The sequence below is a fragment of the Pleuronectes platessa genome, chromosome 10, assembly GCF_947347685.1.
Source record: "Pleuronectes platessa chromosome 10, fPlePla1.1, whole genome shotgun sequence".
In the NCBI taxonomy this organism is placed as follows: Eukaryota; Metazoa; Chordata; class Actinopteri; order Pleuronectiformes; family Pleuronectidae; genus Pleuronectes; species Pleuronectes platessa.
In genome coordinates, this window is record NC_070635.1 from 1,188,133 (window position 1) to 1,199,683 (window position 11,551).

At 47.2% G+C, this 11,551-nt stretch overlaps 1 protein-coding gene across 1 annotated transcript in view; it reads right to left on the reverse strand.

Annotated features, from left to right (window-relative positions):
* Window positions 1-476: 476 nt before the first annotated feature.
* bbs9 (Bardet-Biedl syndrome 9) overlaps window positions 477-11,551 on the reverse strand; it is a 126,580-nt gene continuing 115,505 nt past the window's right edge. Inside the window, exon 22 of the mRNA XM_053432824.1 lies at window positions 477-1,188. Within this exon, the coding sequence (XP_053288799.1) occupies window positions 848-1,188 (341 nt within the window). The 3' untranslated portion in view covers window positions 477-847. The remainder of the gene's footprint in view (window positions 1,189-11,551) is intronic.

Consider the following 11,551-nt stretch of genomic DNA (forward strand, 5'->3'; position numbering starts at 1 on the left):
GATCATAAAACATAAAGAAAACACAAGCCGACTGGCAGACTTCAGAGTGGGGGGGCGGTGGAGGTGGCTGGAGGATGTGGCCTCGATTCACCCGGAAGCTGCCGGGCAGCTGGACGCCGCGGGCGTTTATTCTTAGCGGTGAGGCGGGGGAGGCTCCGGGGAGAGGGCGGGGCCGACATCACATCCAGGGGTGAACGTGGGCGGGGGGGTGGTTTGAGGCCTGACAGGGATTAGAGGAGGCGCAGGGCTGCGGGTTCGACTGCTGCCGGAGCGCGACGCCGAGGACGAGGAGGAGGAGGAGGGAGGAGGGAGGAAGGAGAGAGTCAGCAAAACGTCCGAGGAGGAGGAGGAGGAGGAGGAGGGGGAGGGAGGAAGGAGAGAGTCAGCAAAATGTCTGAGGAGGAGGAGGGGGGGGGGGGGGGGGAGGAGGAGGAGGAGGAGGAGGAGGAGGAGGGTTTCGCCTTCGTCCTCGCTCTCCTGGGCTCAGACCTCACCACAGCCAGTCGATGCCCACACACCAGAACTACTGGATGTGGTGTGGTCCAGCAGAGCGTGTGTGTGTCTGTGTGTGTGTGTGTGTGTGTGTGTGTGTGTGTCTGGGGATCAGTTATTACTGTAAATATGCATCTGGGAGGAAATTGCTTCGCTACTGAGATATGTGGCCTTGACTGAAGATATTTACATGTAAATATATGTTTACAGCTCATATGTGCATGTGTTGTTGAGTTCCGTGACCTTGTGTATGTTTACGTGTTCTGTATACACACGCATGTATATGTATCTGTATGATGTTTGGACGTGTATCGTGTTGTTTATTCACGTGTGTGAGCTCACTGCTCGGCTCCTCTCAGCCCTCCTCCACCTCCGGCTCCTTCTTCTTCTCTTTCACTTTTACAGAAGACTTCTTGAGCACTTTCTTGTCCCCTGATTCCTTGCTGGCCTCCTTCCCTTCCTTGTCTTTGTCCTTCTTCTCCTTGGAAGACTCCTTCTTCTCCTTGGAGGATGAAGACTCCTTCTTCAACTCTTTCTTCGCCTCCTCTTTGGGCTCTTTGCTCGACTCCTTCTTCTCCTTGGACGACTCCTTCTTTTCCTTTTTCACCTCCTTGACGGGCTCCTCTGCTCCTCCTGCCTCCTCCGTCACGGTGGACGGCTCCTTGGACACTTCTTTCTTCTCTTTAGAGTCTTTATCTGAATGAGAAAAGAGAATAAAAGACCGTGAATACACGTCATTAGTTAATGGGATCATTCATAGTCTTTGAACAGCTCAGATCTCTTCATTGACACTGGAAGGTTGAGATGTTCCGACTCGTCCTCTTCTAACAGGGACGTTCTTTAAGAGGTGCTAATGGACCTTGCAGTAGAACCGATACTGAGAGGACGGACGTGGACACCAGGTCTGAACCGTGTCCGACCAACAGACGGCACAGACGGCACTGACAGATGCAGCCTGTGCTCCAGTGGATGGAGCGGGGGGGGGGGGGGGCAGGTCTGAGGCTTCAGATGAGTCTGTTGATCTCGAGTGAGAGAACGAGGATTAAGAGATGTCAGCTGTGTTTTCTTCTTGTAACACACTGATCTTAAGCATCGAGACAAATTGAGTGACAACAGCACCTGTTGCATGACAAAGGACCCCCACTTAACTAAAGTACCCCCCCCCCCCCCCCCGACACACACACACACACACACACACACACACACACACACACACACACACTCTGCAGCCCCGCCTCCTGCAGATTGGACCGGCTCTCTGATAAGATGATAACAGGACCGTTGTCTGCCAACAATGAGACACACGTCTTATCTCCATGAGAACAGAGAGGGGTTAGAGACTGGAGACTACAGACTGGTATCTCAGAGTGTGTGTGTGTGTGTGTCCCTATGTGTGTGTGTGTGTGTGTCCCTATGTGTGTGTGTGTGTGTCTGTGCGTGCGCATGTTCACAGACTCCAGAGAGGAGCTCTAATCAGACGGCTCATCGTCTAGGGCTTGGAAAGAGAGAGAGAGAGAGAGAGAGAGACCATTTTGTGTGTCTGTGTATGTGTGTGTGTTTGTGTGTGTGTGTGTGTGTTAGTGTGTATGTGTTCAATGAGCTGGCACTTAAAATTTCATGGTGAAGTTTAGACACGTTTCTAATTAGGGGACATTTAGATTTGGTTAATGTTGGTTAAATGTTTGGTTGGTGGTGAAACTGATTCAGGATCTGAGATGGGAAGTGAGAGCAGGGATTTCTTTTCTTGGTCTTGGAGTCGTGACTGATATGAACCAATCAGAGTCCTCCTTTCCAAGAGACTGAGTTATCAAACTGAAACGGAGCCAAAAGTCTCGGCAATACAAAGACACACACACACACACACACACACACACACATGAACATACTCTCTGACACACACCAGAGCAGAATGCACAAAACTCACTCACACACTTTCACACAGGACAAAAATAAGTATGTGCACAAACAGAACAAGTGAGAACAAGTCATTTTCGAGCACAAACGCACAAATAAGACGACCACTAAGTGTTTGTGTAAAATGTGTAAATTTACACATTCACATGCAAATGCTCTCTCTCTCTCTCTCTCTCTCTCTCTCTCTCTCTCTCTCTCTCTCTCTCCTTTTACAATCAGACATGAAAGAGGCTGAATGAGTGCGTGTCTGTGTCCAGGCTGTAAACTGAAGCAGTGTGTGTATAAAACTTCAGACATGTGTGTGTGTGTGTGTGTGTGTGTGTGTGTGTGTGTGTGTGTGAGAGAATCAGTGCTCTGAAGTGTGTGTCAGTGATTGTGACATTAGCGTATGTGAATGTGTTAATCCGCTAGCGACAGTCTGATCCTGGCTGGATGCTAACTGTCTGGTCACCACACACACACGCACATGCACATGCACACACACACCTCTGTCTGCACATCACGTCTCAGCAGCTGAAGTAACACATAGTGTGTCTGTGTGTGTGTGTGTGTGTGTAGAGCTGCTTTCAGATCTGCACTGAGCTCCAGACAGTTTCCTCTAAGTGAGAACTCAGATGTCAGAGTCCGTTTGTCTGAACATCTTCTGAAACTCCTCCTGCTGCTCGTCAGTGAAACATCCAGAAGATCTGAATTATATAATAATATAACTTATATTATAATAATATTTCTTGTTGCTGTTTTTATCTGGTGTTGTCTTGTGGTGCTGAACGGACAGCTCCTCTAAAGACGCCCTCACCACACGTCCTATAACAGTTTGTATCTGTTTGTTGATAATAGAAGTTTAAATGTTGTGTTTAGTTTGACAGAATAAACACTGTAGAACATATATGTACTTTTGTTATTATTACAGTTAGGTAAAAAATTCTTTTTATTTATGGTTATTTATGATAAACTGATAAATATCAAGCCTTTCCTTTTCACACGCGCTTCAGTTCTCAGAGGTTGAATTTGTTTTTTCTTTAGAACTGTTGATGAAAGAAGGTCGTGGTGAATATGACATCTGATGCAGCAGGTTCTCATGTCTGACCTCAGATCTGTACAAACCTTCCCCACACTCCCACGTCCAGACCATTTTCCCAGGGAAGCCATCGCCCCCTCCTCCGTTTTTCTTTTTTTTTACATAGTAGCAGAAAATAAAATGGAGCCGTGTGAGAGCCGTGTTCTCGGGGGAGCGGTGGCAAAGGGTCGATAAACATTGACGTTGTAAGACAAGATGGCAGCTTCCCTCCTGTATGGAAATGCAAAGGGGGGGTCAGGTCACATCTTGTCAGTTTGCTGATTCAACAAACTAACAAAGTGGAAGTCTGTAGACTAAACAGAGCGGCCGCTGCTTCACGTCTCTCCCAGCGCCCGCAACCCAGTGACGCTAAGCCCTGATCACATGGGACCAGAGCTACCTGGAAACGTCTGCTGGTTTCAGACGACCACAGCCCGCAACTGGTTTAATCCCAGTTGGATCTGCTGCAGCCGCGTCTGGACGGGATCCGCTCCACAGGAAACCACTGGGAGTGTAGTTCCTTCCATCGCACATCATTGACTCCAGTGAACGATCCTCGGGGGAACAAATCTATTATATTATCGTTCCCCCCCCTCCCCCGAATTACTGAGGAGGTGTTTCATTTTCAGGGAACACACAAGACTGCGTTGGGAACTCCCTGCTCTCGTGCACAGGCCCAGTGACACCACTGCCCTGCTGTGGTGGGTTCACTGGTTCCCTGTAACTTCCTTCCACGTTTCCGTCTTCATTTCAGAACAGTTTGATTTGACAGGAGATGGTTTATTAGTCCAACGAGGTAACTTCACCTCGACTGTATGATTATTATTCTGTCTGTCATGGAACCAGTTTTTTGTGTAAACGTATTACTCAGGTTCGGGTTTGTGGTTGCCAGTTCAACTCCCATGGTAAACTGTGCATAGGAAAAGTGGATGAGTCAGGCGGCTGCTCAGCGGTCGCGGTGCTGAACCGACTGGAAACATCAGGATTGATTTTCTCACTGTGGTCGACTTGGACACGTCGAAAATGGACATTTTAAATTTGTCTCATGTCAAAACTAAATATTATTAAATGTAAAATGACCGGTTGTTAAAACCACTGTTTCAAAGTGAAGACTATTTGGGGTTTGAATCTGAGTTTCTCTGTTTTCTCTTTGTCGGTGAAGGTTTCTTCTCACAGTGAATTAAAATATGTGAATGTGTTTTTCTGTCTATAAATATTAATCCATATATATTTGGAGTCTATGGTTTGGACAAACAAATGCATAGAACGGCAGTAGAGATAAAATACCACAGAAATAATGTCTTTAAATTGATATACATCATATTTTCTTTCACTAAATCAGCTCAAGACAAAACCGTCCCGTTCCATTTCCAAAGAGCTGTGACCCCGAGACTCTCGGCTGTCGACCTATCAGCTTCTTCATCTCCCTGGAGTTTAGAGGGCAACACTTGTTTGTTCCTCGTGGGACAAAGACAGAAACCACAGCAACAAAAGTCCTGGTGTGGATTAGATCAGGAGAGCGACGCTATCGGCTCGGGTTCAAAGACACGTTCTGCCTGAACTCGCGTGTCAGCGGCTCCGCATTCATCTGCAGGCAGCCGGAGTCAAAATAGAGGCGGCCGCACAGATCGCCCGCATCCCCGACCAATCAGCATGCAGGAGGCTGCAGCTGAGATCTACTGGTTTACAGAATCCACTCTGCAGTGTGTGTGTGTGTGTGTGTGTGTGTGTGTGTGTGTGTGTGTGTGTGTGTGTGTGAGGGACAGAGAGAGAGGGAATCTGACTGATTGGATCTGTGGTTTAGTGTGTGTATAGGAGTGTGTGTTTTTCAGTGTGTGGTCAATAACGTGGGAAAAAAAACGTGCTTTCAGACGAGAACTGAAACTCCACTGATCCTCCGAGAGTCAGAGTGAGAAGATCTGGATCATCTGCAGACCTTCTCCCTCTGACCTCCTGGTGTAAAGTCTGTGGAGAGTCAGGAGAAGATCCTCCACAGCGAGTGGGGGGGGGGGGGTGGATGAAGCTTCTAACGCACGACAGACGCAAATCAACCATGCAGACAAAGATGTCAACAGCGTCTGTGGTGTGAAGTAAACAAGGGCGACATAATGAAGGTTCTTCTTCAGGACTCAGCAGAGACTCGTCCCTTCTTTTTAAAACGTCTCTCTCTCTCTTTGCTGGAGTTTGAAACTTCTAACAGCTGCTGAATCTACAGATGTTTAAAAATCTGTAATGATGTAGAAACGACAAGAAGAGAGAGAGTGTGTGTGTGTGTCAGAGGAAGAGAGAGAAGAAGTTTGACAGCGTCTGAACAGGCGGTGTTTAATACTATTCCTGGTTTGGAATGTGCTGCCGAAGAACAGCAGGCCTGCCCTGTGTGTGTGTGTGTGTGTGTGTGTGTGTGTGTGTGCGTGTGCAGGCCAATGACAGGTTAGCTAAGATTGTAAGATTGAACCTTGCGCTAAACCACCCATGGAGCCCTACACACACACACACACACACATCGTCTTTGCAGGAAAAGGAGATATTTATGTTCAAATGGCCACTGAGGCACGTACACACACACACACACACACACACACACAGACACACACACTAGTTATTATTGCACTCTGCGTTCCCGGGCCGATGGGTGACGTCCTCACTAACCGTACGAAAGAGGAGAAGATCTGAATCTGCTAGAAACAAATCAGTTAATTCAAAGTTTGATGTGAGATCTCCGGGTGCTTCTGATTGGCTGACAGCTGGAAAACCAAACCTCTGAATAATGGGGCTCATAACAATAATAGATTTGTAAACTCTATCTGAACAATATTCACGTGTTTTAATCTGAAGAGATTGGTTTTTCTGACAGAAGACTCGTCACCACAGTCGAGGGTCATTCTGGTCTCGTGGGGAGTTTGATTGACAGCCGGCCTCAGCTGAACATCAAAGGCCATCGAGTGTTTCACTAATCAAAGGATTCAAAGCCAAACCAGGTGAACTCAGAACGATACTGGAGAGGACGGGAAACTAGAGAAAAGAGGCAACGGGAGAATAACAGAAGCATGAAGATATAGTTTGAATTAAATAAAGATGGTAATTTATATTTTTTTAAATAATAAGACAGAAAAGCAGTGGGAGAGAGAGAGAGAGGTAGATTGAGACGACGGCTCTCTCTCTCTCTGGGTGTGGTATAGTGGGTGGGTTCATTCCCGCGGTCGGCAAAGATATTTTCTCTCTGCTCAGCTACGCCCTGCTACTAACCCACACACACACACACACACACACACACACACACACACAGACACACACACACATGCGTATAATGTACAGAAAAATATACACTGGTCAGTCCGTAGAACCAACATTTTGGCCTGATACAAAAGGACGTGAAGTTTTCCAGGTCGGGTGGTGACATAAAATCTCTTCGTCAGACACACACACACACACAGATACACACAAATACACACAAACATACACAAACATACACACACACGCCTCCGTCAACTTCCTCAGTGCACTCTGCCTAAATACAGACAACCACATCAGAGAGGACATTTACAAGACTATGTGAGCTACACACACACACTAACGCACACGCACACACACGCAACTACATTTTCACATGCAAACTTAATTTCAAACTGTAAACATACTACACGTCAACATACTTTACTTCCTATGTACACACAATCATGATGACAATGCTGTAGACACACACACACACACAGAAGTGCGTCATTGTCAGAGTTGTTCTGCTCTGAGACACAACTGTCCATCCCTGGACACCCCACATGTACACAAACACACAAACATACACACAACGCTGACCCCTGACATGATTTCATATGATTTTATAGAACTCACTCTGCATCACACACCAAATATGCCCAATATGCTTTTGTTAAAAATATAACGTGCGGGTGTGTGTGTGTATGTGCACCGCTGGATTTTCTGTCTGGCCGAGCCACAAACCGTTTGCCAACATCGCTCACCCACCCACCCCCACCCCCACACACACACACACACACACACACACACACACACACACAAACACAGGATGAAACACGAGCTGGCCAGAGAAAATAGGACGTGGTGGGAGAAGTCACCGGGAGCTCGGAGGTTTGATTCCTGATTTGTCTGTGAACCGCCGCCCGCCGCTCATCTCCCTGAACGAGCGCTCTGTGCACTGACCACAGATCAGAACTGTTCACTCCTTTGTCTGTTGTCTCTTTAAACCTTTTCATGAGGTGAATGACTGACATCTTGTAAATGATGAAGTCATTATGAGACCACAGCACGGTGGAGATACCAGACGACTTCTCTCTTATACACACGTCTATAATAACACGTCTAACTCGACGTTAGAACCTCACTGTGGAACCACACGGTGGAACCTCACTGTGGAACCACACGGTGGAACCTCACTGAGGAACCTCACTGTGGAACCACACGGTGGAACCTCACTGTGGAACCTCACTGTGGAACCTCACTGTGGAACCTCAGAGTGGAACCTCACTGTGGAACCTCACTGTGGAACCTCACTGTGGAACCTCAGAGTGGAACCTCAGGGTGGAACCTCACTGTGGATCCTCACTGTGGAACCACACAATGGAACCTCACTGTGGAACCTCACTGTGGAACCTCAGGGTGGAACCTCACTGTGGAACCTCACTGTGGAACCTCACTGTGGAACCTCAGGGTGGAACCTCACTGTGGAACCTCACTGTGGAACCACACGGTGGAACCACACTGTGAAACCTCACTGTGGAACCACACGGTGGAACCACACGGTGGAACCTCACTGTGGAACCTCACTGTGGAACCTCACTGTGGAACCACACGGTGGAACCTCACTGTGGAACCTCACTGTGGAACCACACGGTGGAACCACACGGTGGAACCTCACTGTGGAACCTCACTGTGGAACCACACGGTGGAACCACACTGTAGAACTACACGGTGGAACCTCAGGGTGGACCCTCACAGTGGAACATCAGGGTGGAACCTCACTGTGGAACCTCACTGTGGAACCACAGGGTGGAACCTCACTGTGGAACCTCACTGTGGAACCTAACTGTGGAACCACACGGTGGAACCTCAGGGTGGAACCTCATGGTGGAACCTCACTGTGGAACCTCACTGTGGAACCACATGGTGGAACCTCACGGTTGAACCTCACTGTGGAACCACACGGTGGAACCTCACTGTGGAACCTCACTGTGAAACCACACGGTGGAACCTCACTGTGGAACCTCACTGTGGAGCCTCACTGTGGAACCTCAGGTTGGAACCTCACTCTGGAACCTCACTGTGGAACCACAGGGTGGAACTTCACGGTGGAACCTCACTGTGGAACCTCACTGTGGAACCTCACGGTGGAACCTCACTGTGGAAACTCAGGTTGGAACCTCAATCTGGAACCTCACTGTGGAACCTCACTGTGGAAACTCAGGTTGGAACCTCAATCTGGAACCTCACGGTGGAACCTCACTGTGGAACCTCACTGTGGAACCTCACTGTGGAACCTCAGGTTGGAACCTCACTGTGGAACCACATGGTGGAACCTCACTGTGGAACCTCACTGTCGAACCTCACTGTGGAACCTCACTGTGGAACCTCAGGGTGGAACCACCTGCTTCTCACACCTGGTGTCTAACAGTGTTCTCCCTGAATCAGCGCCTCATGTGTGATGTTCCCTTGAATCAGCTCAGAACCGTGTTGGTTTGAATCTCTGCAGCTCGTTCTGCATCATCATGAGTAACTGAGAGGAGCCTGAGGTCATGTGACCTCGACCCTGAAACCCTCTCCAACAACATGTGCAGGTATTTTCAGATCTTTTCATATTTCGGGGTCGGGCTGTTTGTCTTGTGGCTCACGAGGGGCAGAGGGAGGAAGGGGCAACACCCCGGCTGGCGAGCCGCAGACAGAGCACCCTGCTGGGACCAGGCTGCGAACACACAACCCTCCACAGCCTCTGGACCAAGCAGCAGGACCCCCGAGGAGCTGAGGGACACCACAGTGTGTACATTACTACATGGACACACAACCACCAAAGTGCCTGCTGGAGTAATGAGACTTTCACACACACTGAAGAACAAACACCATGAAACTCTTCATTTAGAAACAACCATCTGTTCAGAAACAACATCCAACACAAGAGGAAACACACATCCACAGACCGTGAGGTCGATTCCTCAGATTCATTTCACTATCGATCATGATGGGACGGATACGTCAGTTCGATCCCAGCGGCCGTTGACTGGGACTGAGATACTGGAGCAGCTGGTAAGTAATGGTTCACACTCTGATGCTAACGTCAGCTAGCATGCTACATACATTATACCTGACAATTAAAATCTCACCTGAAAAATACATGACTGCTGATCCAGACTCGTTTTCCTTCTTTATTCCCATTAGAACCAGTTGTTCCCCATGAGGTCAAACCACAGACGTATCAAAAGAAAGTGTTAATTGATTTTAGAAAACTTCTTTAAACTTAAAGAAACTAACTTCACAATGAGCTCTGTCTCTAAATATTACATTATTGTAGGAATCTGTTGTTATTCTGTTATATTTTAATTCAATTTTCTCCCCCGAGCTTTTATTTAAGTGCTGCAATAAAACATCGTTAATGTTCCCTGCAAATTAAAGCTTGACAGTGGAACCACAGAGTGTGAGTGTGCACCGACTCCTCACACTGTGTGTTTGTGTGCATGTGTGTGTGGCATTCAGGTTGCCAGGTTTATGTCTAACAGATTTACTCATCATTGGTAAACCACACAACACACACACAAACACACACACACACACACACACACATAGACAAACACATCAAATTCACTGTAAACACACTTTATTCCGCTGAATTAACCGGTGGAAAAGTTGTACCTGGGAACACATGCAGCTCTTTCACAAACACACCAAATTAATTCCACGCAACCTTCAAGTGATGCTCAATATAATTTCAGAATTGCTCAGTTATTTTAAATTCCGTTTCACCTCAAACACACACACACACACACACACACACACACACACACACACACACACACACACACACACACACACACACACACACACACACACACACACACACACACTAAGATTCACTAAGAGTCTGAATCAACACTCGTATGTTTGAGTTTAACAGATGATTCTAGTTATTGAAGTTTTAGTTTGTAAAACCCGAGGTTTACGCCGCAGGAATCACAAAGTTGTGTACATGAATAGTCATGTAATGTTTGTTTTCAGTGGTGTTGGTTTGGATGAGGATTATAACTCAATCTGAGCTGATGTGATTGATGACATCACTTCAATCCCCCCCCCCCCACATACACACTGCTACTGTGCCTGTTTATTTAAAATGTCAAAAATGGCTCCAACTGACTATTTCATCCTTTGTGAAGAAATTACCATCACAGAGAAAGAGAGGGAGAGAGAGAGAGAGACAGACAGACAGAGAGAGAGAGAAGGAGGGAGGGAGAGAGAGAGAGAGAGAGAGAGATTGTGGACTTGTGTGAGTGGAGTATGCCACACACACACACACACACACACACACACACACTCACACACACACACACAAAAACACAGAGGTAGTAAACATCACCTACTGTATAATCACAGTAACTTTACTGCCTCTTTACTTTCACACTCTCTCTCCCTCTCTCTCTCCCTCTCTGTCTGTCTCTCTCCCCCTCTCTCTGTCTCTCTCCCCCTCTCCTCTCTGTCTCTCTCCCTCTCTCTCTGTCTGTCTCTCTCCCCCTCTCCTCTCTGTCTCTCTCTCTCATAAACTCTCGGTTGTACCTAATCTGCTGCTTCAGTCCTGTAATCATCTCAAACAGCCGACAGCCTGATCCAGAGCCTAAAGACAAGCAGCGAGAACAATTGCAGCTGATTATGAAATATTAACAAATCAATCAGTTTGGGTTTATATATAAATATCAACTTTATAGAGTTGGAGGTCAAGGGTCACACTTCCAATAAATCACGTCTGATTTTTATTCTCATCTTTTGAGAAAACCTGGGCAATTCATAATGAGACAAACAAATCAAACAAATGGAGGTTAGGTTATTTCTGCTGCTGATTTACGTGATTTCTTAGTT